The 27,358-nt window shown below is 54.1% G+C and overlaps 1 protein-coding gene across 1 annotated transcript; it reads right to left on the bottom strand.

Annotated features, from left to right (window-relative positions):
* Positions 1 to 3,532: 3,532 nt before the first annotated feature.
* Positions 3,533 to 22,826, bottom strand: CYP26B1 (cytochrome P450 family 26 subfamily B member 1). The gene is made up of 6 exons (XM_072862120.1): positions 22,476 to 22,826; positions 20,163 to 20,387; positions 7,051 to 7,326; positions 5,853 to 6,008; positions 4,898 to 5,179; positions 3,533 to 3,945 (listed from the first exon to the last, which is right to left on the bottom strand). The coding sequence occupies exons 1-6, from the start codon at positions 22,677 to 22,679 to the stop codon at positions 3,553 to 3,555; spliced, it is 1,536 nt and encodes a 511-aa protein (XP_072718221.1). The 5' UTR covers positions 22,680 to 22,826; the 3' UTR covers positions 3,533 to 3,552.
* Positions 22,827 to 27,358: the final 4,532 nt, after the last annotated feature.

The following is a 27,358-nucleotide window of genomic DNA, read 5'->3' on the forward strand; positions in this document are numbered from 1 at the left end:
TGGGTGCAAAAGTCCCACTTATGGGGTGCCCCAGTTCCCAGGATGGGGGTGTTACCCTGAGACCCCAGACCAGGAGACCGCAAGCCCTTCGAGAGGAGACGCAGACGAATATGAAACAAAAAGTTCAGAGATTCAACTCTTTTTATTATGGAAGTCTATAAAATAGCCACATGGATTATTTTTTTTTTTTTGTAAGATCACAAAATACACAACATTCATTTTAATATGCGACACATAATATTATATACATATTAAAAACCACATGACTGAAACACATGTTCACACGGCACCAATTTCATAACGAAAAACCCCACAAGTGCTTTTTTCTTTTTTTTAATATTAAAAACAACTGTGATAAAACATATTAATATTTTTCCAGACAATGTTTACAATAAAGAGAAAAAAAATCATATTTTACTAAATAACAAATATTTAACAGCAAAACTTTATACTAAATATCTATTTTGAATTATAACAAAAATAGTACTTATAATAGTTTATAAAGACAGACCAAAAAAAAAAATTTGTGTATAAAATAATATTATAGCAAATTGGACTGTGCTAAGAAAAAAAAAAACAAACAAACAATTCTGAGATTCAAAGTGCTTTATTCTGCAAACCCACTGCAGCAACTTTTTTAGTCAAGTTATATTAGTTAGGAATGGAAAAAACAAAAGCATGTCTTACTTATGCCTAGATTAAATACTCACACACACAAACATTATATATACACATGATGTAAGCATATATATATAATGGATGTATGCATCTTACATTACCGCTCTCCAATCAACCACTCACTCAAAAGCATGTTTGGTTTTCACGTTGTAATGACATTGGAAGTTAAAATAAAAATTTCAGCGAAACCCTTCACTGATTTCCCGTAAGCACAAGCGGGACCGAGCCCTTTCGGAAAAGTCTGCCCAAGAGATTTTGCTCGCCGTAGCGCGGCGTGAAGCCACCCGTGAGCTTTAACTGGACCTTTTAACCGTGTTGTCCATTCCTCTCTCCAGCTTTCCCCTTTTTCAGCCCTCTCTCTCCCCCGAGCACAGTTTTATTCCCCCAACAGGCCTCAGCTGGAAATGGGGGGCTCCTGGATAGCACCCAGCTGTGGGTCTCTGCTGGGTTTTCACCCTGCAGCTCCCCCCTGGCAGAGCATCCTCTACCTCCTGCCCCCATCCCCATGTCCTACGAGGGCTCATCATCAGCAAAGACCGTGGACACCCTCACATGCCACTTACCTTTCCCCAAATGCTTGCCCCTGGGAGACTCACCCCTTCCCACCGCATTCAGGTTTATGTTCTTTGCTTCTTTACCCCTTAGGATTTTGATTGCGATTAAGCTCCTTTTATCACCGGGAAAGTTTTCTCTCCATCAGGGACAAGGAAAATACCTGAAATCTCAACAGTGCCTGAGCTAGCAGTGTTTCACTCAAAATTTCCAGCCTGGCAAACTAGCTGAGCCTCTGCTTCAGGGACATGGTGCACATAGCTAGAGGCTCCTGAGACCTTGCTTTTGCATTTGGCACATTGTTTACCAACCAGAAGGCAAGGTCTGGATCTGAATGGCATCTCCTAGAAGGCTGGGAGTTTTATTTCAGGTTAAATCAACCTGAAAATCAAGCCGTGAACCCTGGCATGAGTGGGGACCATCTGCTGGGATGCTCCTGGGGGGTTTCTGGCAGCTTGGCTGACGCCAATCCAACCTCAAGTGCTTCCCCTGGCTAAAAAACTGCCTCCCTCCTCCTTGCCCCCACCAGACGATGGGCTGGCAAAGGCAGCCATCACCATTGCTCGCTTCACACTTCCTTCGACCTTCCAAAGAGGCACCCACGTGTCAAAAGCACAACCTGCAAAGCAACCTGGTAAGCCACATCTGCCCCTTCACCTTTCTTATTTCAACCCCTCTGACTTATCTGGACACCTTTAAAGCAGAAAGCCAAGCTGACCACCCAAGCATGAGATCTTTTCCCATCACGGTTAGGAGAGGTCTCAGCCATGGTCCTTGTCCTGCTCTTTCCACCCTGGAGGGCAGGAGATGGAAAAGGAGTGGGGGTAGGCAGGCTGGGCAGAGATGCCTCAAGTCAGAGAGGGATCTCCCAACCTGATGCTTGGCTCTAGTCTGAACCGAATGCCTGCCATGGCGCTCAGGGAGGTTTTGCTCTGCACCCACGTGTGAGGCCATGTCTGCTTTCAACACAACCCACCCATCTCACACTCATCCCAGAAGCCTCTTGCATGCAAAAAATAAAATAAAATAAACCCACCCAGCAAATCGAATGCAAGATACCTTGGTGGACGCTTGCTTGTGCCGGAGAAGCTTTGGGGCAGGGCCCCTCTCCTGGGTTAGAGGTGGGATGGGGCGGACAGCTTGCAAGAAGCCCGCTGCTCGCTCTCCTTCCTGCCGAGCTCTCCCATCACCAAACAAAACCCAAACACAAGACAAACAATGCATACGTTGGCTTATTTATAGAGATCACCTTTAATGCAAATGCCTCCTACGGAAGAGGACGCACCAAAACGAGCAGTTCTGAGCGGGGCAGCTTTGCTCAGTGCCCCGGTGCTCGCAGAGCCGTGGTGGGTCGGCGGGGACATGCAGTTCAGAGGCCGGTGCCTGCACCTTGAGAGAGAGCAAAGGCACCGAAATGCCCCCAAAACAGGTGCCTCTGCATGGGGAAGGGGCTGGTAAGGGGCTGTGGTGGGGGAACGGGTGCACACAGGCCGTGTAGCAGCAGCAGGAAACTCAATGAGAAAAAAAGGACACCACCCCCCCACCCAGAGCCCCAAACGCAAAATGCATTTTGCAAAATGCAAATATGCACTCGTCCGAGGCCTCAGGGGGACAGCTCACCATCCGTTCGGCCCTGGACAAGACAGCACAGGGTTTTTCGGTCCCGCAGCAGAGGCGAAACAGCAGCCCCCCCTCCCCAGCCTGCCCCGGCACCAGCGGGAGAGGGAATGGGAATGGGCATTGCTCGTCTCCCCCTCACCAAGGAAAGCCTCCAACACCCCAAAACAAAAAACACAACTGAACAAATGAACAAAAAAATAACCCCCAAAACAAAACACTGTTATCACCAGCTAATTTAACACTGTTAAAAAAAAAGATCAGAGGCCACCCAAGAGCCACCCCGGGACACCAGACCTCTGATCGCCAGCTGATTTCCAAAGCCTTTCCTGCAGTCAGGCCTTTGCAACGCTCCTCCTCGCAGCAGAAGTGTTTTATAGATATTTATATATATATATATTTATAATATTTAGATACTGTGTATGGTCAGACATCCCAGCTCAACTCAGGTTTTGCGACTCTTCCTCCTTCCAAACAAAACGAGACGCACGACGACACCCCAACCTTCTCCGCACCCCGCGGGAAGAGCAAAATGGTTTTGGCAGCTTCACCGGTGGAGAAAGCAGTCCCGACCCGGAGGCTCTGTGAAGCGAGCGTCATGGAGAAGCTTCTTGTCCCTCTCTCCTCCCCTTCTGTTCGTCCCCTTGCCCCCACCCCACCCCTCCGTCCCCCGGCCGCCCGTCCCTCGCGCTGCCAGCGTGGGCTTTACACCGTCGCCCCCAGCATGGCATCTGTCCCCGTCAGGATCTCGTTCTGATTGGAATCCAGTCCAAAAAATTTGACCTTGAGTCCATCGACTGGGTGGACCACAGGCACCAGGGTGATTTTGGGGAAAGTCCTGGTGGCGAGCTCGAAGCGGCTGGTGCTGGCCAACTCGATGGCCAGTGCCTTGAGGAAGAGCTTGGCCAGGTGCTTGCCCAGACAGGTCCGTACGCCTCCTCCGAAGGGGAGGTAGTGGAACCTGCCGTCCTTGTCTTCGCTTCGACCCTGCCCAAAGCGGTCAGGGTCGAAGACGTCCACATCCTTGAAGACGGGAGCGGTGTCGTGGGTGTCCCGGATGCTGTACATGACGCTCCAGCCTTTGGGGATTTGGAAACCCTGCAGAGAAGAGGGAAGGGGTGGAGAGAAAACCAGAGTGAGTCAACCCTACTGCAAAGGGAGAGGGAGTGGGAAAACGAGGTAAAGCCATTTTGCTTTGTCTGCTTTTTCCCATTTTCTTCGGGTTTATTACTCGAGGGTGATGCAGATTTAAAAGAAAACCAGAGAGCGCAGCGCAAAGAGCTGAGAGATGGGAATCCTGGGTTTATTCCTGCCTCTACCCCAGGGACCCACCGGATGATCCGTTGCTATTTATTTGCTTTACGGTCGCTAGCAAGAGTCACCTACCAGGAACCCCGCAGTGCTCGACTGCTGCCGGGCAAAGGGAGGCAGCTTTTCTCGCACCCGTGCCATGCCCTGCACGCCGGCCAGCCCTCCCCAGAGCATCCCATGACTTTGCTCACACCCTGCTGCCTGTCAGCCCTACACGCCCAACGCACATGTTAGGGCCTGGGCAATGAGAAACGGGGCGGATTTATCATCCCCTGAGCACTTTAAAAGGTTTCCGATTCAAATAATTACATTAGTAGGATTTACAGTGACAAGCCAGGTCTCAAGATTTTGTTTTGCTAGTAGGAAATTCCAGCCATTGTGATGAGTAATCCGCCTGTCATCCAGCAGCCTGGAGATGCCCTTTGCAGTCAACCTTTCCCTTGTCACACCCCAGTTTACTTTTTGGCGTCAAACATTGTCACGAGTTGCTCCTTGAAGCATCACGCCTGTCTCCTCTTTGACAGCCCGAGTGCGTCCCTGCCCTGCCACGGGCCAGATCCCATCACGCTCCTCTGAATCTGGAGCAATTCCAGCTCCCATCTCCAGGAGGACGTAATTTGTCCTCCCTGAGGTCTCATCTAAGCCAAGCTCAAGCAAGCTTTGCGACAGCATGCAAAAGGCTGTTTTGGGGAGCTCACGTCACGGTGCAGCTGCACCCTGGTGAGATGGCAATACTCACATCCAGCTCGAAGGTTTGAAGCACCGTCCGGTACCCCCCAGAGATGGGGGTGAAGAGGCGAAGCACCTCCTTGATGACACAGTCCAGGTAGTGGAGGCTGTTGATGTTGTCAAGCCGGAGGGAGCCCTCGCAGATGCAGCCATTGTGGAGGATGCCCCTGCTGCGCAGCTCTTCCCGCAGCTTCTCCAGGACCCGGGGGTTTTTGAGGAGCTGCATGATCAGAGACGTGCTGGCACTGGCGGTGGTGGCATAGGCGGCGAAGATGAGCTCCAGGGTGCCGTCCTGAAAGACAAGACCAAAGCCGGGGTAAGACACAGGCGATGGACAGACAGACAGGCCAGCAGCTGCGGCATGTCAAGGGGCAGGCACGCAAGCTGCCATGGGGCATTTTTTTTCCCCAACAGCTCTCCAGCCTGGTCATGTCTAACTGCAAGGTCCCTCCTTGTGCAGGCACAGGTCTTGGACACCCACCACAGGGAGCTTCCCGCAGAGCCTTGGAGGATGCTGAGGACCAGACAGACAGGAGAAAAAACCCTGGGGATGGCTCTTGATAGCACAAGAAGGACAAGTTATGCCATGACCCTGCTGCAGATAACGACCTGCCAGGGGCTCATTTGCCCTGCAAAGGAGGCACCATAAAACGTGAAGCTGGTCAAGGCTGAAAGCTTCAGCAAACTTGTAGTCTTGGTATTCCCTGGAAATGCTTTTTAGAAAGGGCTGAGCGTGATCTGCAAATAAATATGGCCCACAGGAAAGCAACTAGCTTGTTGGCACCATAATCCACCAGACCAGGATTCACCTACAGCTCCAACAACACATCCTGGTCCCCCAGCTCTCACTGACCATCTCAGGTCTGCCCCAAAAAATCCTCCTTACAGCAGCTCACAGTTTGCTCTTTGGGGAGCCCCTGCCCTAAGCACAGCAAGGATGAGGTGGCCATGGGGGAGATCTTTACCTTCAGCTCCTGCATGGTGAGCTCCTTGCCATGCTCTTTGCCGCTCTCTATCAGGATGTCCAGCGCATCGGCGTAGTCCTTGCCCTGCGTGTTCTGCAGTTTCTCCTGAATGGCTTTCTCCAGCCCTTTCTGCAGCGTCTCGCGTGCCCGGATGCCCTGTGGAGTGGGAAGCCATCAGACCACGCAGGACACAACGCTAGCACCACCATCCCCAGCCCAGCATCCCCAGGAGCTGGAGACATGCTCAGGACAACATGTCTAAGTAATACAACTGCAATTGCAGATGCTCAAAGAGAAGAATAAAAATGCTGAAGTTGTTCCCTGGGCAGGAGGAGCAAGCCCCAAGCGGGTGAGATTACAGGCAAGAGTAATCAGCACCTATGTGCAAATGATAGGTCTGATGTGGGAGCCCCAGTACTGCACCAGTTCACAGGCCTCCGGCTCACCCTGGGATGTATGGCAGTCCCTGGGAAAATTGTGTCTCAAAGGAAAGTCAATTCATCTGAAAGGATCCTCTTCCCGGAAGCGTAATGGGCTTCCCGAGCAATTTTATCACCTGGTCTCAGTAAAGCAATTCCTATCTGAGTGCAGCTGCACTGGGCTAACCTGCTGCTGCAAATGCTTTGGGGCTGCAAACGGCTGGGCTCATTCACGTGATCAAATAACAATAACAAAAATTGCAGTGATAATCACAAAAATAAAATTTAAAACCCCGTATTTCTGTTACCAAAATTCCCCATGAAAAACATACAATTTTTTGTCTCTGGTTTTTGTTATGTTTTCATTTTACACCATTCATCAAAAAACTACAATAGTTCTTGGAATTAGAAGGTCCACTGACCTGTTTTGCCCTGGGGACAGGAGGGAATTAGCAGGAGAAGGGTCCCACAAACAAAAAAAAACCAGCAAAACCACCAGTTACAAGTGAGGAAAAATCACGCATTAAATCTGAGCAAGTCTTGACTGTATTCTCCCTTGCGTTGAACCACACAGTTCCTAGCACTCTAAAAACCTGTGAATGGATCTCCCTCTCCACTCTGCCGAAACAGGAATTTGTAGCCCAAAATGGGCCCACTGCTAGAGGTCAGAGAGTGAGAAGACATCCCGCCAAGAACCTGTAGAGGGATTGGCCACCGCCCCATTAATCCCAATAACTTGGTGTTATCGGCTGGTGGAGGACTTAACCCAAATCTCTTACCCTCCTGTAGCCGCTGAAGGGCAGATCCAAAGGTAAGGAGAAGACATTCTCCACGAACTGCTGGTAGACCTCAAAGAGGCGGTTGAGCTCCTCATCGGGGATGCGGAAGCCCAGCAGGACACGGATGGCCATGCGGAAGGTGAGCTTCTGGGTCTCGTGGTAGACATTGATGGACTCGGGGTTGCTGCTCCAGGCCCGAAGGGTGTCTTTGATCACCAGCTGGATCTTGGGGAGATAGCTCTCCAGTGCCTCATGGCTGAAGATTTTAGAGAAAACCTACAAAAGAGAGTGAGCAGAGATTTCTACACGGCCCCAACACCCTCATCTTTGCCTTCTCTAGTAAAACAGCTTCTGCCCACAAAAATGGACATCACAGGTCTCCTCCACTGAGCAGAAGACTCGTCATCGTCCAGAATTCATCACCCAGAATCACCAGTTCCTAAAAGTTCCCAAAAAGGGTCGATGGAGAAATATCAGCTGACAGATCCTCCGCAGGCTGATCCTCACCGCAACCATCACAAAAGACGGGCAATAACACGGTGCAAACCCGAGACGGGAGGAAACGCTTGACCCCGTGCACAGCAGGACGGATGGAGCTGACTTTCCCACAGCTCCATGTCTCGTGGCTCCCAGTTACATTCATCCCACAATCTGGATGCTACTAATACATCTTTTCCATGGGGATTCTCTAGTGTCTAACATTACGGTTGTGCACGCACGCCGACACATGCACGCTTTTCTCTCAATGGGAAGCTTCAGCAGTTTCTCCCACCTATCAACAACCCTTTTTTAATATATGTAAAAAATTAAGTAAAATAATTATTTTGAGGCATTTAGGATCTCTGTGAAATCTGGCTGAACTTAGACAGGGGTTCAAGTGGGGAAGAGAGGCGCACACGTACCCGGAGGCTGCGATCACACACGGCTCATTTCCTTGGGAAACCGGGCAAAAAAACTGATGTCAGTAGACAGTATTAATTTAAGCTCTGTGAGTAAACACTGCGCGGGAGTGGGCCTCCCCAGGTCTCCCATGCTAACGGCTCCTTACTCCAATTTGGGCCAGGGCCCGCGCGTTGCGCGAGGAGCTCAGCAATGCCAGGAATGTCCCTTCAGCCCTCCCCGGCGCAGCCCACAGCACACGCTTTCATTCGGCATCCCCGCCGCATCCCTCCCAGAGTGCACCGGAGGAAAAAGTGCTGTTTGTTTATTTTTTATTAACCTACACACACACACAGGGCAGCACGCACACACGCACCACCACATGCCAGGCCTCCGGGAAAATCAAATTAGAACTGGCTCCCAAGGAGGGAGCTGCAAGCCTGCATAGCCTCCACCGGTGGCCGGTTCCCGGGGGGGCTCAATGCACGGTGGGGGAGCTGCAAAGTTATCAAACCAACAAGAGGAGAGAAATCAAAGCCGCCCCCTCTTTCCATGAGCGCCGGACTCGCTGGAGCTGTAAATGTGAGAATTTCCTCCGCAGTCAGCACTCAAAGGGAAAGGTAACATTTTCCTGGCTGCGACCCCTCATTGCTAATGCACATCGTTCACTGGGAGTTTGTTTGGTGAAATAACACCTCTGTCCCCTCGCAGCCCCGGGCAGGAGGCTCGACAAGAGCCGCTTCATAACGAGCTGCGCTCGGGCTGAGCCCTGAGTAAAACTCATCACACAATACACGGTGGGGCAGAGCTCAGAGGCTCCCCGTGGAAATATCAGCATGCAAACAGAATGATAGGAGGGATGGGAGAGAAAATGCAAGCAGACCAACGGACAGATCTGCATGCAGACAGACAGCCATCCCCAGCTGGCTATGCAGAGCGGAGGCATGAATGAACGGAGCGGAGGAATGAATGAACGAACAGCCAGGCCACGGTGAGATCACGGCAGGCGCACAAGACTGTGCGGCTGCTGCTTTCTGCCACCTCTCCGTGCTTCACAAGATGTTTTTAAGCCTGGAAAGGGCAGCAATGCTCAGGCAGACCTGCCTGCATGAGGGGGTGAAAAAGCAGCCACTCAGAAAAAAAAAAGCTGGAGGTGCTAAAGCTGAGCCACTCGGCTGCCTGGGGAAGATACAAAGGGAGCGGGGAAAAGGCTGGTTCCTGGTGGCCATGAGCAGGACACCAGGCTTTGATGCAGTGCCGGCTGGAGGAGAGCTGGCAGCCACAAGCTGCTCAACAGTGATGGGACAGGACCTCCTAAGTGGGGCTGGCAAAGGGACACCGATGTCTCCCCATCCGGCTGGCATCTGCCCTTCATCCACGCTGCAGAGTTTGGGATAAGGACAGAGGCTCCCAGTGAATCACTCTGCTCTCCCCAAATTGCTTCCCATGACTCAGTTTCTCCAGCTGAAAGCAGAGCCGATGAGGGGACAGCCTCTGCTTAAGGAGCGCCGAGGCTGCAGCCTTGCTTGGAGCCACCGTCCCGATGGAGGTGGCCCCTGGGGCTCCTGACCTGGGGCAAAGCCCTTTCTCCCCCAGTTCTGCCCAGCATCTCCCACAGGCAAAGTGCTCGGGGACCCTCTGCACCCTGCAAAAAGTACAGCAGCCCAAGAAATGCCTCTGGCCCCGCTGTGCAAAACTGCTGCGGTGGCGCAGAGAACCAGCCTGGGGCCAGACCCACGCCCTGCGGACCAAGCCAGACTCTGAGAGTGCCTGTCCCAGGGAGTGAAGTGCAGCGAAGGCACAGAGGAGGGGACCCTCAGGAAGAGAAGACTGAGCCCCTATGGCGGTCAACGCAGCACCTGCCCCGTCTAAAAAAGGGGGAGCATTTAGCACTGGGAGGTTGGGGGGGGATTTTTTTCTTTTTTTGCTCTTTTTTGAGCTGTCCTTTTGCTATCGGGCTCCTCCAGCCCCAGCCGGCTGCACCCCACATCTGTCAGAGCCTGCAGCTCCTGGCCACAGGGCCAGCCGACATCGCGAGCCCTGGCCACTCTGCCAGCTCGCTGCAACGTCCCATCCGCTCGCCGCCGCTGCACTCCACGCCGCCTAATCCCAGATGTCAGCGGATCCTTCCCCAGCCAGACACAAGTCTGGATACCCTTCCAGTCACCTCCAGTTCAACCCTGCATCTTTCCAGTTGATTAAAAAGGAGGAAAACGCAGCCAACTTTCCCCGACAAACCTCCGCGCGTTTCTAGCCTAAAATTCCTGCGCCCTCTAGTGAAGCCGAGCCGAACGTCTCAGCCGCTCGCCAGAGCAAGACCAGGCAAAGCCAAGGAGCATCGGTGCAAAAAAAGTTGCTCCAGGGCTGCCAAGAAGTAAAATCAGCTCTAAGGGGATGCTCGGCTTTGCTAACACGGAGATGGAATAGCCCAGCCGTGGTGGGGGTCTGGCCGGGTGGCCTCAGCAGCAATGCCGGGGCAGCGGCCAGGACTTTTCAGGGATGCTGGAAAGAGCCCCCATTTTTTTCATATTTTGATATGTCCCAAAAGAACCAAGTCTGGGGATTTGTTCTGTCTGGGGGCATTCATTTACACACACACGCTCACCCCACGCCGAGGGAGACACCACCACCCAGCGAGCCTGGCTGGAAACTTCCAAATCTGTCTCATAGTGGAAACAGGATATTTAAAGATTTATGGTTTTCCTAAGGCAGAAAATTCCTTCCCAGTGTCTCAGCTCCAGGATCTCCTGGAGAGGTCCAGCTCCATGTGACAGCAAACTGCCCCCAATCCTGGCTGGAGAATACCCCAGCCCCATCCTTAAACCACACCAAAGAGGAGAGGACATTCAAGTGAAGAGCCCTGAACTTCAACCCACAGCATTTTCATGCATAGCAGAGGCTTTGTTTGGTGGCTAGGGTAGAGAGGAGTTAGCAGGGACAATGCTTTTCATTGTGTTACCCCTCCTTGGTGCTGGCCAAGCCTCCCCATGCCAAGCAGAAACTTCAGCCGCTGCCTTTTGTTGACCATGGTCTCCCCTGCTCCCACCCAGCACATCAGCATGGGAAAGAGGGAACAGAGCTTTTTCTTCCTCCCGTCCAGGAATAAAACTTATGCTTTGGGATGAGACACCTGCATCTCATCCAGCCCATGCCAGCCAGAGCTGCTGGCCCGACCAAACAAAGGCACGATTAGCGTGGAGACATTTTCACGAACCAATTTGGCATCCGACGGCAGCTTGGCCAGCAGGACATGTCAGGAAGCATCCAAAGCAGCGTCTCAACTTGGAGACGTACTATTTCTTCCTACGTTTCAAAGGACAGGCGGTGTTTGTCCCAACCCTGTCCTGTCACCACGTCGTAATGGATGTCTGCCTCTCTCCAGCATCAGACGCGGTGCTGCCAGACGTGGAGCCCACTGCCATGCTCCAGCAGGCTTGTAAACCATGATATTTTTGGAGCGGGATGAGAAGGCTCATGGGCAAGAGGCTGCCCTGGCATCAGGAGCACAAGCAAAGCGAAAACACAGCAAAAAAGTTGTGAAGACTATGCAAGGCACCGCAAAGAGGAGAGGACCTCCACAAAACCCCACCACTGCCCTGACGCTCTGCTGTCTATTTTTAAAGGGCTTTGCCTTTCACAAGCACCTAGCAAAGAGCTGATGTGTTTTCTCCCCATGCTGTAATTGGAAAATGGAGCACATGGGCCACTTAAAGGTCTCCTGCCATGCTCCATCACGGGAGGAATCCAGGCCCATTAAGAGAGAAAGGCCAAGAGTTTCAGCTGCCGACCACCCAAAATGAGGAACGCTGGGTTTGCCCATCAAAGCATAGCGCTGCACGCAGAGCGCACGTGAGGAGCACGGGTGTCTCAGGGGAGCTGAAGGCAGTAACTTCTCCCAGGGAGAAATGCAAGAGCCCCACGAACACTGTGACCGGTCTCCAAAGGGAGTCTGGTTACAGTAGCTGGAGTCTCCAAACTCAGCCCAGCTGAAGAAAAGAAATGGAGTGCCTTTGCAAAAGGCAGTTTTACTGAAATTCAAATGATTCTCAAAAAAATGTGCTTGAAAAAAATGTAAAAATCATTTCATCATCCTTGGGCCACATTATGATGATCATGCACCTTTCAGGGTTGCCCATACCCCTAATTTTTAAAAAATTTTTTAAACATCTAGGGTTGTGAGAAACTCTAACATTTCATATTTCCACTTGAGTGCAGAATAAAAACGAGCCCAAGCACCCCTTTTCCCCACGGCTCAAAAATCTCCATGTCTGAGCAGCTCTCCTGCAAACCCTCCACGTGGCATGGGAGACTTTGCTTTCGATCCGAAACCTTTAACAGGTTAAAGGGGCTGTGATGCAAAGGCTGGGGGTGAGAGCAGGGAACAAGCAGGACACCCGACATCTCTCTCAGCACCCCCCTCTGCAAAACTGCCTCGTGTCTCAAACGAAACAACGCCAGCACCAGCAAAATGCAACCAGCTACGTGCAGCAATTTAGGCTTAATAGCCCACTTTATGGGGATACCTAAACACGCTGCGGTTCTTCAGCATCTGTGTGCCTACACCACCTTTGAAGTGCTGCTCCCAGTGCCCTCCCCCCATTTATTCACGAGGAACCAGTGCATTTGAGGAGAGCAAAATTCACCTTACATATTGTCACCACTCTTCAAGGAGGGAATCAAACACAGGCAGGGAAAGAGAAAGAAGATATCACATCAACGGATAGTGTGGCAAAGAAATGGGAGCTGTGTCCAGCCAGAAGGGATTAGAAAGGTGGGATCAGCTGGCCAATAAGAAGTCCAACAGGGCACGCACCCGCTGCCTGTGGCTGGAGCCGTGGAGAAGGAGCATCCTGCAGACCCACCAGGCACACGGCTGCATGGTCAGAGCAGCCATTCCTCAGCGTCAGAGGGCCAGGTCAAGCTGGAATGGGCTATCCTCTTTGGTTTTGGACCACATACTAAATCCCAGATCTGCGGTGTGAAGATGAGAGTTTACCCAGAGCTAAAGAGGAGAGCAGCTTGCCCAGGCAGCAGGGATAGTGCCCTGTCCACCACTGCGGAGCCAACGGAGGAGAAATATTAGGACAAAAGTCCCCTTTTTGCTGACCCCCCGCATCTTCCTGGAGCACGGAAGGGGGACCAAAGGGAAGGGACCCCATGCGTTTAAGTAACCCAGAGCATGGACTCCCCTAGAGACAAAGCCAGACTTGGCAAGGAAACCAGCCTCAAGTGCTCTTCCACGGGAGCACTTAGTCCTTGGTCCTGCCAAGTGTTCCACAAGCTGGGAGCGGAGCAGAGCACAAGGGGTGGCCACGCTCACAGAGGAGATGAGAGGGAAACACCCGCCCCACGATGCAGCCCACTCCATCCCAAAGGTGAAATAAATACGCCTCTGAGCACGCACGGTCTCCTGGCAGAAATAGGGGAAGAGGCTTGAAAAGCATTTCCTCCAGCAGCTCTGCCACCGAATCCTGAGTAAGGTCTTGCAAGACCTCAATGCATCGTATGGGGATGAGCACACATCTGACGGTGCAGAGGTGTCCCTGCTTATCAACATGTGAGCTCCTGCAGACCATCAATGAGACCTCTTCTGAGCTTTAAACTAAGCCCAGGGAGGAGATAACAAGGGCTGAGATGACCCAAGGCCACCCTACAAAATTAAGGAGAAGGAAGTTGAAGAGCAAGCTGGCTGACAGAGAGATATATTTAGTGGTAGAAGTGCCACCTGAGAAGTAATGGAGAGCATCGTTAATCTGAAACAAAGCACTCAGTCCCCAGAGGGATGCGCGGGATATTACAAACCACAACTCAGCAGGTTGCTCGAGCTGCTTGGAAGGATGGAGCATGATGCAGTAGAAAACCAAAGCTACAGAAAGACAGTGTAGGATGGATCCTGAGTCTGAAAAGCTCCCCCCCATCTCTGGGATTAGCTCCTGGCATCCCCCATTCCCGCTCTGAAGTGGAGCCGGGACCCATGCAGAGCTATGGACTGCAGATTGCAGTTCCACCCAGCGCAGAGCATTGCAGCCCAAGGAGGGGTTTCATCTTCTCTGTGCTTCACAGGACATCCAGCAACTTCCATCCCAGATGACACGGAAAGGTAGAAAAGCGTACGTTAAAGAGGTTCAGCTCGCAGGGTATTGTACAGCTCCTGGGCCGTAACCACGCTGCGACACAGCACAGCTTCTCAAAGCAGGGTCTGAGCTTGCAGGGCATTTTGGGGTGGAAGGCGCCATGAAAAAACGCATGAAATTTGTCTTTCAGCCAGGAGCACCTGCGCTTTGCTTTTTTTTTTAATCCATTGGAATTACTCTGGATTTACACCACTGTAGATGACAGCGCTATTTGGTCTAAAGTCAATGAGCCAACCTAGCTGACAAATTCTTCCCCAAGACCGCGAGCGGGAGCCCTCTTCTATCAATGAAAGCCTTTTCTCCGGCTCCAGTGGCTTTTGCCCATGGGTTAAAGCTCACAGGGCAGCAGCCCAACACGGAGAGCCGAGAAGGGGCTGGGGCCAGGCCAGCCGATGGCAGCTGGAATCCAGCCTGCTTGAGCTGATCAATATGATTTGGGGGCGGGGAGGGGGGGCTCGTATGGAAGGGGATGGTTTCCTTTCCACCGTGGGATTTACAAGTCACACGGAGGAGGGCGGCGGGGCTGGGTGGAAAAGCAAGGAAAAAAAAAACCTAAAAAAACCCTCTTAACAACTTGGGTCAGGGTTTTTTGTAGTGTGAAAGGTACGTTCCCACCGCCTCCCATCCCTCCTTCCTCCTCCCGCCCCTCTCCCCCGTCTCCCTCCTTCCCTCCCTCCCCCCCCAGTCCAGCCCACAGCAGCTGGTTTATATTTGGCTGTAAATTTATGGCCCCTTTTGTGTTCTTAATCCTCTTGCAAACTATATTAAAGCCTCAGACCTTTCTACTTGGTGCTAATAAGCTCAACACTTGTATGCCTCCAAGGCAGAACATTAATTGTGGTGTGTTAATGAATGATGTAGTTTTGGACAGTGAGACAAAACAGGCCGTTCCTCTGCACCACTGTCTGCTTCCTCCTCAAGTCTCTGGGTCTAGGATGTCTACCCAGCCCACGGACTGCTTTTATTTTATTCTTTCTTTTCCTTTTTTAAGCCAGCTGTGCCTATTTTGGGATTACTATGCTGGAACAGAGCAGAGGGCCGGCAAGTCCAGCACTCTCCTGCCAAGGCTGGATGCTTCCGAGGAAAGTCTGAGTCCCACCTTCCCCATGCACCGTAGCATACCCGCGTCGGCAGCGCATATCCTGCATGGGGAAACTCCTTCCTGGCCCCAGGCGCTGCTCAGTCTCGACCTAAAACCTAAGGACTCTGTGTCCCAGCCATTTCCAATTCCCATTTCCTTCACCGAGATGCTGGGGTCCCTCGCAGGCAGAGGCACAGGAGTGCCTCCCTCTCTGTTTGCTGAACTTCAACTTCCCACTGGCCTTACATCCCACAAAACCAGAGCCCACGCTATCACCACGCGTAAGACCAGGTTTGCTTTGCCTTCGTTACAGCTCATATTGACCCAGGGATTGACACTTCCAAAAGACACACGTGGTAAATCTGGAGTGACTGCCCTGATTTCACTGGGGTTTCACTGGTATAAATGGGAGCTCACAGGTATAAATGGGAACTGAAGATGTCTAAAAGGACAGGTTGGAGAGACGTGAAATGGATTGAGTGAACAGCCAGGCTGGGATAGGGTATGGCAGTCACCCCTTCCCGATGAGTTACTGTAGGAGAGCAGGCACTCCCTTCCCTTGGGACATGTCACGTCTGACCCCAAGGGATGATGTGCATCCTTCATGTAATGGAGAGGGGCAGGGATCTGCCACCAAAATGCCAGAGCAAAGACATGCCCATGCTCAGCCAGACGTGAGAGCAACGTGGCTGCTCCTGCCAGTAACCTGCAAGGTGATTTTGAGACAAAAATGCCACCACGGAGAAGCGAGCTGCAGCACGGGTGGCCCAGATCCTTCTCCGACATCAACATAAACTCCATGACCCAACAGCAGTAACAGCCTCTCAGTAGATATTTATCTCAGGAGGGAGGCTGAGGAGTTTGGGGTTGCTTTTGTTTACTACTTGTAAACTGTTCTTATCGACCAGCTTCATCTCAGGCCAAGGACAGAGCCAACGCTGATGACATCTGCAATAAAGCGATACCCCTGACGCAGGCAAGCCCTGCTCCCAGCCCCGCTCTCACCCTCCATCCCACCCCGCAAGCTGTCACGTCCCTGGGCAAATTTGACTTTATACCCAGAGACCCCCTCTCTAATGATCAGAGAGTTCATTTCCCAAAAGGGGGAAGTTTTCTCCAATTTATATTAACTTTGACAGCTTCCTGCAGGGGAGCTTTAATAAATAGGGGATGGGAAAGCAGAAAGCTGCCATAGCTACCGGCTTGTTAATATGGCTTTGTTCCTCCTGAGCACCTTTCACACGTGCATCTCAGAGTCCTTTATCAACATCTACAGGATTTAAGCCTCTGGGATGAAGAGGACATTCATCTGCTTTATGGAAGGGGATATTGAATCTGTACAAGATCCTGAAAAGGAGCTGAGATAGGGAAGCAGCAAACCTGAAAGAAGAGCTCCAGAGACTGAGTTGTCCAACCCAGCTCTGATCCCATCACTGTCATGGGCAAAGTGTCCTACAGCAGTTCCAGTAGTGATAGCTGCAGTTTGCTGGTCTTGACGTTACACTGAAGAGCCAAATCTCTTTGGAAAGCTTTGCAATACATGGCCAGCAAAACAGCCCATTTCAATGGCAAGCTACCAGAAACATCATGCAAGAACATGTTTGGTTTAAAGCTCCTTGCTAGAGCTTGTCTTCACATCTCAGTGGCAATCTGTCCCATCAAGAGGAGACCACGGCTCAGTTGCCAGGGAATGATGAAAGAGTATCTGCCAGTGCTGCTGCAAATAAGTGCAATTCCACGGGCTTATAGAAAGATGACGAGGACTTATCGCAGGTGGTGACCATGTAAAGGTTGGTGGAACAAGAGCTAGAGATGACCCCAATGGTTCAAGTTGCAGAAGAGGGTGAGCACATGGGGTTTCATGCTCCACCTTTCCTCATGTTGGCTAGCACCCTACACCACAAGCAGCCTCATGAGAAATTATACCTCATGTATGATTTCTGTCAAGACCAGAAAAAGAGAAACCACTTAAGAGAGAAGGCTCAAGCTCAGAGATGGGATAAAAAACAGAATTTGAGAGCTGGATGGAGCTACCGCTCCAGAAAGCTCCACGATACTTTAAACTGAATTATCAACAGCCTTAAAGGTTTCCCAGGAAATACTACTGCTCTTCTCCATGGAGCTTTCAGACTGCTGTGATTCTTTTAATATTTTCTATTAATACAAGCATTCTTACTATGAAAGTTGGCAAAGTCTGTGAAAAACACTGTCTTCTGCCAACAGGTTCTTTGCTCGGTTCCCCAACAGGTCAAGTGGAAGGTACAGACCTCAGAGAAAAACTTCTACCTAGAAGGAGCAAGTTTAAATCTTCAATCTAGTGCTTCCACCTCAGACCTCTCGCAGTCTCAGCAGCAGGATGGGGAGAGTTAAAAGTCAGCACCATTTAACAGCAACAAAAGCTCAGGGCTAATGAACTCAAAAGACGCCAGCAATTTCTGCCGGTAGAAGGCACCTGGCCTGGAAAAAGCTTTAATCTGGTCATCGCAATCTCGCCAAGAACAAAATGATCTCTTTTCTTACTGTTAGAAGCAGGTTCCCCTTTCCTCCACGTGCGCAACTCACTCGGTCCAGGCCGAGGGATGGTTTGCGTAGGGGAGAAGGCAATTCAAGCAGCTGCCGGGCTCAGGGAGCACCCAAGGGTGCGTGACGCACGAGATGCTCAGCTCCGTGAAAACAGTAATTAAGAGGAGACCAAGTGAAGGAATCAGAATAACCTCACGTTTTCAAAGGAAAGGGAATCGGCTGAGCCCAGTGTGCCCAACCCCATGCTGCTGAAAGAGAAAGCTTAAAAAATAATTGGCTACTCCAGCATCCCCAGTCCCGCTGATACGGGGAAGGCGTTTGCTCTCGAGTACGCCAGAGCTCAAAGCAGAGGCAAGGTGTGCAAGCAGGAGCAGGCACGGCTGGCAAGGGTCATCCCGGGACAGTGTTTTGCCAGAGTACCTGTTCTCAGGAGGCCTTAGCCATCCCTTAAGGAGGAATTAGGATCCTTGCCAGCTTGGGATCATGCATGATGCCAAAAATTGGGCAGGCAAAAGGGTTTTGAGGAGGAGACTGGAGATCCAGACCAGACTTCAGGCTCAGAAAGATCCGAAAGCATTGGGGTTCACAGTTTAGGGTGGGACATGTATTTCCCACTAGCTAAAAACACACAAGTGAGAACATTAGGTATAAATATTGGGGGAGAGAGGCTCTCCCCTTTCTATGCTGCTGGTATTGCTCCTTGCTGGTGCTGGCACTCCCCATCTGAGCTGTGGTACAAATTACAAGTCCATCAGGATACCACAGAGGTCAGGCCTCCCTTTTCCATGACCACGTTCCCATAACCCACGCTCTCCTCGCCTCCCCCAGTGTCTGTTCCTGAGGTCTGATTTCCGCGGTTTTATTAAGGCGATCGCAACCAAAGGCCTTCAGCTACCCGCTTTTCAGTTGCAAAAAATTATCTTGCCGTGCAGAAGATAAAGGAAGCAGCGAAGGACCGTAGAGGCACCTTCAAATTGCTGGCTGCTGCTGCTTAACCCTCCCTTAATAGGAAATAAATAGGAGCCAAAGCTGCTGCCTTCCTCCCGCTGCCGGAGGAAAGCGCATCGCTCCCCATTTCCCTGCACCTCTCCTGCTGCAAATTATGCTCCATGATGGAGGGAGCCCCATGAACTATCGCCCTTTCTCTTTGACAGCAAGGTTGGGAAAAAATCTCCCTCGTTAAGGAAAAAAAAAGAAGTAGCCCAAGCAAACAGCGACATAATTGCAAACCCTGAGTTTGCCCGGCTCCAGGGTAGGGATTGACACCGCGTTTCTTGTGGTATCGTTCGAGTAGCGACCGCCAGCGCATTAAGAAATGTGACTAATGGGTGTCATGGGCTGTTTGTTTTCTCGTCTTCTCCCCCAGGAGAAAAGAGCGAGCGATTTGGCTTGGTAGGGATTTTACAGAAATTTATACTCCAAAATAGGAAATCCTGCAGACCTTGCCTCGGGGCAGGGACTGGGACAGCCTCTTGGCGCTGGGTACCGCACTCCCCTTGCCGGCATCGCCGTCTCCACACCGCAGAGAGGTGGGGCAACACATTATCTTCACCCCAAATCTGCTGCCTGCCTCAACCCAGCTGGGAAAGAGCCTGTCCCGTGGAGGACCGGATGCGAAAGCCATCACCCATGCCGCCACGCCAGCCTGCGCAGGCTGTCACCTTTGCCACCGCCTTTGCCTGCGGGAGCTTTGATGGGGGGACATGAAGCCGATCCCCCACATCTGCTTGGGCTCAACGCCCCCCGAAACCAGGCTGCTCTGTGCTACCCACCTGCCTTGGGGCCTGTAAGGAGGGTCTCACGCTGGGACCACCAAGGTGAGGCGAGGCAAGGCCCCAGGAGGGTCTCAGCCCCCCTCCAGCCAGCTCAAGTCCCCCCCGCGCTTCCTCCCGGGACCCCCATCAGCGCCCCGATTTCCCTGAAATCCAATGCAACGCTCAGCGCCATGAGACCCCCCCCGAGCAAACACAAACCTCGCGGGGTCTCCCTGCAACCCCCCCCGGCGCAGCCTGGCAATGGGGGGCCGCGCTTCGTTGCCCCCCACTCCCCGCCGCCCTCCCGCTGCCCGCCGGCCGCATCGCCCTTTTAAGAGCCTTTCCGGGACCGCGCTCGCCGCTCAGCTCCCGGCCGCCCCCGCCACGCGTGCCACCGGTTGCGGGGGGCTGGTGGAGTGGCGATGGGGGGGGGCAGAGGGGCAGCACCTCCGTCCTCAGCAGCAACCCGCGGGGCAGCCCCCCGTGTGACCCCCCCCACTCCGCTCACCCTCTCTCCTCCCCATCGCCCTTTTAAATTCCTCAAAGGCATCGAACGCGGACACGGGGGGCGGGGGGGGGGGGTGCCCACGCGGGACCTCCCACGCAGGGAGGTCCGCGGAGAGAGGAGAGGGAAAAGGAGAGGAGGGCGAGAGGGGAAGAAGAGAAGGGGATCCCCCGCCCCAGGCGCGCACCCACGCCACGCCGCCCCCCCCCCCGCCCCGTCTCGCGTGGGAGCCTCACCTTCCTCTTGTGGCGGTGGATGTCGCCGATGGAGTTGGCCACGGTGTTGGGCCCCAGCAGCATGCGGGTGCTGCGCGGCCACTCGGTGCTCACCAGGTGATGCTCCCCCATCAAGATCTTCCGCACGTTCTCCGCCCCCGTCACCCGCACCAGCGCCCGCCCCAGCAAGTGCGTCTTGAAAACGTTCCCGTACTTCTCCCGCCGTGAAGACTGGAAGCAGGAGCCCTGCGTGGGGAGGAGGGGGAGAAACACGGGGGGAGGGGGTGTTACCGCACCGGCCTCTCCGCACCCGCGCAGCCGGGGAGCAGCTTTCGGGGGGGGGGGAGATGTCGTCGCGCCTTGCAGGTGTGGGGGTAACCCTGCCGGGGTGGGGGGGCAGAAATGGGGGAGAGCGGGGTAACCCCGACATCCCACCCGCGCACAGCCCGGCTCCCTCCGACGGGGCGCCCGGCGCTGCCCACCCGCTCCTCCCGCCGCCCCGGCGGGGTCGGTGCCCTCCTCCCCCCTTCCTCCTCCTCCTCCTCCTCCCTTTTACTTCTACCTTTACCTCCCCTGGCACTTTTTAACCTTTTTTTTTTCCCCTCTCTCTTCTTTTTTCCCTTCCCCCCCCCCTTTTTTTTTTTTTTTTTTTGCGCTCAGGCTGCGTTTACTCGAAAGGCTGCAATTTGCCTAAGTAAATCTCCAGATTTGAGAGGCTTTAATAACTTTCCCACATGCTCCGGGGGCTTTTTGTCAGCGAGGAGGTGGATAGAGCCGCAGGGAGGGGGGGGTCCCCCCAAAAACCCCATCCCGAGTGGGGAGCGTAGCTGCGAGCGCTGCAGCCCGCTGCCGGGGTGCGAATGCGGGTGTTTATTTTGCAACAAAAGCGCGGTTGTGAATTTCAGATGTTCAGGTGACCCTGTTTCTTGATCTGCGTAAATATAATTAAAGTCCTTTTTGTGGCATTAATAAAGAGTTATTTGTACACCATTTCCAGGGCAGCACAAAGAGGACCTTTATGCGGGAGAAGTTTCGAATGGAGTCCAATTTATACAAAATTTTGTATTTTTAGCCCTGGACTCTGTTTGGACGGAGCCTGTGGAAAAGCGAGAACCCTTTTCTGGTCCCCCTGTAAAAATCTGATAAATTTCTTTAAAAAATAAAGCCCTATTGAGAGCGTGCCGTTAACCCCTTCGGCGCCGCTGGCAGGGAGGGGGCCGGCCGGGGAGCGGGGCCGCCGCGCCGGGCTCCCACGTCGGGGCTTCCCCGGCGGCGGGGGGGGACCGGGGACACCGCAGCCCTCGCAGCCGGGACCGGGCTGCCCTGCGCGGCCGCGGGCTCCGCCGTCCCCTCGGCGGTCCCGGCGATGAAAAGCCACCTTGGCTGGCGGGTGCGTCCTCAGCGGGCTCCCATTTGCTTGTTATTATTATTTATATTTTGCCCTGGGTGGGAAACCCGCGGGCTCATTTGCCTCGGGGGTTCCCTCCTGGGATGCTGCGAGCCCCGGGGTGCCCCCGGCCCGGCCCGCGGCTCCCCCCGGAGCGGGGCACCTCCTGCCTCCTCTCCTCCTCTCTTTTCTTTTTCATTCCTCCCCCCCCTTTTTTTTTTTTTTTTTTTTTTTGGCAGTCACCCTCTCGCAACGCGGTCCGAGGGGATCCCGCGCCGCCCGCCGCTGTTCAGCATTTAGCAAGGTTAATCCCGGGTTAATCTACCGATTACCTCCGCGGGCTTTCCCCAAGACCGGACCCGAGCCGGGCGGGTTGCGAGCCCGGCAGCCCCGGGGACCGGGGGGAGGGCGAGGGGGGGGACGAGGAGCTCCCCGTGCCCCATTGCATGGGGTGGTGAGCGGGAGGGCACGACCCGGGGAGCCCCCGCAACGACACCCACCCTCGCCCCGGGGCTACCTCCCACCCCCGGCTTTATTATTATTACTAATTTTGCAAGGATTTCGGCTGAGGGGGGAAGGGAAGAAAAGGAGATTTGGGGGGGGGGGGCAGCGTGGGGGGGACCCCCGAGCCTCCTCCCCGGCACCGGGCAGCCCCGCCGGGGGAACCCCGCACCGCCCCGGCCGGGAGCGCAGCGCGGCGGCCGCTCCGGGGTGAGCCCAGCCGGGCCGGGCTCCCTCGGTTCCCCCCTCCCCATCCCCAGCCTCGATCAAACCCCTCCGGCCCCAGCTACCTCCCCAGCTCCCCGGGAACCCGCATGATGCAATCGAAAGGAAAAGAAAAAGAAGAAAAGAAAAAAGAAGAATAATAAAAAAGCCCTAAAAAGAAAAAAAGCCGGTCCCAGCCCACCTTCCAGGGATGGAAGGGAAGGGAAGAGAATCCTCCTTACCTGCAGGAGCCAGTGGAAGGTTTCTCCGATTAAAGGGAATCCCATAGAGCCTTTAGGGATTGGTAGCTTGCAGGTTTTGTCGCGGGTGGCAGCCCAGCGGAGCTGCCACAGCTGTTGGGACACGGCCAGCAGCAAAGTCAGTGACACCAAGCACGCGGCGAGGGTAGCCAGTGCCGAGACGAGATCAAAACTTGCAAAAAGCATATTTGGAAGAAGGAGGAGGAGGAGGGTGGGGAGAGAAACAGCCCCTTGACAGGCACCGCACTCGCACCCACACACGCACCGCGCACGAAGAGAGAGAGGGGGGATTGCGGAGCGCAGGGTAAAGCCCGCCTGGGGGGTCTTTGGGGGGACCCCGGGCTCGCCCCCCTCTCCGCTGGCAGGTTAGAAAAACAATAGGAAAAAGGGGGAGAAAAGGGGGAGAAAAAGGGGGGGAAAAAGGAAAAAAAAGGGGGGCAAAGGCAGTTTCTCCTCTGCCCCTCTCTGAAAACTTTGTTCTTGCTTGGAATAAACTTGACAGAGTGACACAGGAGGGGGGGGGGGGAAACACACCAACACACACACAACACAAAAAGAGAGGGGGGAAAAAGACTTTAAAAAAAAAAACCACAAACCAAGAGAGACCCCAAAAGAAGGGGGTGGGGGCAAGTGAGTAGCCAAAAAGGCAAGGGGAAAAAAAAAAAAAGAAAAACCCCAGAGTGTGTGGGGGGGAAAAAAAATCCCCAAAAGTCCAAATGCAGATGCTCTGGCTTTCCCTCGCTTTCAAGGCAAAGCCACACACACCAGAAAGGGGGAGGGGGGGGGGGGGGGAGGAAGAAGGGGAAAAAAAAAGAAGGGGAAAAAAAAAGAAAGGAAAAAAGAAAAAAAAAAAGAAAGAAAAAAAAAGGAGCGAGATTTTAAAAAATATTAAAAAATCATAAAATAATTCAGCCACGACCTGGAGAGATGGAAGAATTAAATAGCTATATATATGTATCTATACACACGGAGCGAGACGGATCGGTTTATAGCTCTATCTCTCTCTATATAAATATATCTCTATAAATATATCTCGCTATATGCCGGCTATTTGTTAGCCCCCGACTTTCCACCAGACTCCTGTAAAGAGGGAGGCAGGGCTGCTGGGCATAGCCCCTCTCCACGTTGAGTTTGAGTAAAAAAAGAAAGTCAATGTGTGTTTATATAGAGGCGGGGAAGCCGGGGCTGGGCCGGCCGCCAGCTCGGCTGCTCCCCCCGCACACCCACCCTCACTTCAGAGGGCTCGGGGGGGCCGGGCCGAGCCGGGCGACGCGGCGCTGGAGCGTGCGAGCCCTGGCCCGCCGCCCGCCGCACGGTCACGCCGCGCTCCTCGGCCTCATCCTCCTCCTCCTCCTCCTCCGCCTCCTCCTCCTCCTCCGCCTCCTCCTCCTCCTCCGCCGCCGCCGCTCGCCGTCCGTACCGCCGGCCTGCGGAGAGACAAGCGCGGCTCAGCTCCGGCGCCCACCCGCCCTCCCCGGATGATTTCCCCCCCCCCCCCCCCCCTATTTAACCCTTAATGATGCCCTCCCTGCAGTGATTCCCCCCATCATTTTCCCCTCGCAATGACTCCCACCCCTCTTGATGATTCCCTCCCCCGCGATGGTCCCCCAATATTTAAGCCGTGATCGTGCCCCCTTGCCATGGTCACCCCAATATCTAATCCTTAATGATTCCCCCTTGCCATGGTCCCCCCAATATTTAATCCTTAATGATTCCACCCCTTGCAATGCCCCCCGTATTTAATCCTTAACGAATCCCCCATGCCATGATCCCCCGATATTTAACTCTTGATCATGGCCCCCTTGCCATGGTCCCCCCAGTATTTAATCCTTAATAATTCCCCCCCTTGCCACAGTCCCCCAGTATTTAATCCTTAATGATTAACCCCCTTGTGATGGTCCCCCAATATTTAACTCTTGATCTTGCCCCCCCTTGCCATGGTCCCCCAATATTTAGTCCTTAATGATTCCCCCTTGCATAGTCCCCCACTACTTAATCCTTAATGATTCCCCCCCCCTTGCCATGGTCCCCCAATATTTAATCCTTAATGATTCCCCTCCTTGTGATGATCCCCCAATATGTAACTCTTGATCATGGCCCCCCTTGCCATGGTCCCTCCAGTATTTAATCCTTGATCATTTCCCCTTTGCCATGGTCCCCCCAATATTTAATCCTTAATGATTCCCCCTTGTAATAATTCCCTCCCCAAGATCTACCCCCTTACAATGACCCCCCAATATTTAACCCTTTAACGACCCCCTTGCAATAATTTCTTCCCCTCAAGCGTTACCCCAATGATTCCCCCTTGTAACGACTCCCCACACACACATGGTTTATCCCCCGATGATTTTCCCCTTTCAGTGATTTACCCCCACACACTAATTTGCCCCAGGCAATGATTTCCCCCTCCATGCCCCACACTAATTTGCCCTAGGCGATGATCCCCCCCCAATAATTCACCCCTCTATTGATTTTACCCCCTTTCATTACTTGCTCCTTGCAATGATTTACCCTCCCCATAATGATTGAGACACCCCCCATTTCTCCCCTTGCAACTCCTTGCTCCCCTCCCATCACTTCCCTGCTTGCAGTGCTTTACCCCCACAAGGATTTACCCCCTGCAATGCTTTGGCCTCTTGCAGTGATCCCCCCCCCAGTTATTTGCCCACTTGCATTGAGTTCCCCCTCCAATTATTTGCTCCCAGTGATTTGCCCCTTGCAAATATTGCAAAAACAATAATTTTTTCGGGTTTGCTAGATTCCACACACCCCCTTTTTAATTTTTTTTTGGGGGGGGTGTCTGTGATTGTCCTCACCGCCCCCCCTCTCCGGTGCTTTCCAGGGCAGGGGGATCAGGGCTGGGGGACCCCCCCGCTTTATCCGAGCTGTGTTTCCAACCCAGACGCTGCCTTGCACAGGAGGCTGCGATACCGCTGCCCCCCCAGCCCCCCCAGCCCCAGCAGCGATGGAGGCAAAGGCAGGTATCCGGGCTGCCTGGTTACAGGCAGTTTTGCAAAGCATTTGCTTCAGATTACAGGAAAAACAAAAGTTCTTTGAGTTCCCCCCTTCTCCTTCGCCACCCCCCCCAGCCCCCCCGCCCGGCGTCCCCCTTTAGCCTCCCCAGCTGGTTTGAGTCTGGTGCGACTGTGGAACGCCGAGAGGGGCTGCACCCCCCCCGCGCTGCTGTGGCTCGGGAGGGGGGGGTCCCCCTTCTTTTGGGGTGACCCAGGACTACAGCCCCTTTCCTGCGACTCCCCCCCGTCCCGGTGCGGGGATGGACCCGGGGTGCGGGGATCCTCCCGGAGCATCCCGGGGTAGGTGCAGCGACCCCCGCCCCCCAGCATCCTTGGTGCAGCCCCCTCCCCGCCCCCGTGTGTCCCGGTGCCTCCGGGGCACAACGCGAGGCAGGGGGTCCCGACCCCGTGCATCCCCGCGGACTCGGTGCTGACCCCCTCTCCCTCTCCCCGTCTATCCCGGTGCAGAGACCCCCACACCCACCCATTGCATCCCCGTCTATCCCGGCGAAGGGAGTTTCCACCACCCTGCCGGTGCATCCCGGTGGAGGGAAACACCCCCCGCGCCTCCCCGACCCGTCCCTCCTCTCCCCGTGCACTCGGGTGCAGGGACCCCCTCCATGCACCCCGCTGCAGGGAGCCTCCCTCCCGCCTCCCCGGTGCATCCCGGTGCAGGACCCCCGCCCCCGGTGCGGACCGGCAGCCCCCCCGCCACCGCCGCCGCGCTCACTCTTTGCCCTGCCGCCCCACCCGGTGGCCACCGGCGGCACTGCAGGCGACGGCGCGCAGGTGGCCGCGGATCCCGCGCCGCTCCGCGCCGCTCCGCGCAACGCCGAAGACAGCCCCCCCGCAGAGTCCCTCTCCGGCTCGGCCCGAAGCGCCTCCCCAAAGCACCTTCCCAAAAGATCTTCCCAAAGCACCTTCCCGAAGCGTCTTCTGAAAATATCTTCCTAAAGCGCCTTCCCAAAGCAACTTCCTAAAAGACTTGCTCAAAGGGCCTCCCAAAAAGCACCTTCCCAAAGTGCCGCACGCCGTCCCGAAGCACCTTCCCGAAGCACCTTCCCAAAGCATTCTCCTAAAACATTTTCTCAAAGTGCCTCCCAAAAGCACCATCCCAAAATATCTTCCCAAAGCACCTTCCCAAAGCATCCTCCTAAAACACCTTCCCAAAGCACCTCCCCAAAGCACCTTCCCAAAATATCTTCCCAAAGCACCTTCCCAAAGCACCTTCCCAAAACGCCTCCCCAAAACCCCTTCCCTAAAATCGCCTTCCCAAAACACCTTCCCCAAATTCCTCCTGCCACGCTCCCCAGTGTTCCCTGCCCCAAAAGGACCTTCCCAAAGCGTCTCCCCCCCAAAACACCTTCCCTAAACACCTTCCCTAGCACCTTCCAAAATCACCTTCCCAAAACACCTTCCCCACATTCCTCCTGCCACGCTCCCCGGTGTTCCCTGCCCTCCCGCTCCCCTGGTAGCCCCTGGCCAGGGCCGGCAGCCCCGGCTGCAGCCCTGGATCCCACCAGCCAGCCCGCCCGCCTCAACGGGCTCAGATACCCCCCGCTAAGCAAGGAAAATGGGGGGCGGAGGGCTCAGTTCTCCCCTTGTCCCCCCAGATCAGTGTGGAGGGGGACGTCATGCATCTCCCACAGCGGTGACAGCCAGCGTGACACCGGGCTCAGCATCAGACCTGGGCTGGGACGGGGGCTGAGAGTCGCAAAAAAGACATTTAAGAGAAGCACATTCACCTCCAACAGCTTCGCTTTGGCCCCCGATGGCAGCATCTGCCACGGAAAACACCCCAGGAGCCCCCAAACTGTGGGGCTGACCATAGCCATGCCCAGCAAAGAGGGA

Source organism: Ciconia boyciana, chromosome 5 (assembly GCF_034638445.1).
Source record: "Ciconia boyciana chromosome 5, ASM3463844v1, whole genome shotgun sequence".
Taxonomy (NCBI): Eukaryota; Metazoa; Chordata; class Aves; order Ciconiiformes; family Ciconiidae; genus Ciconia; species Ciconia boyciana.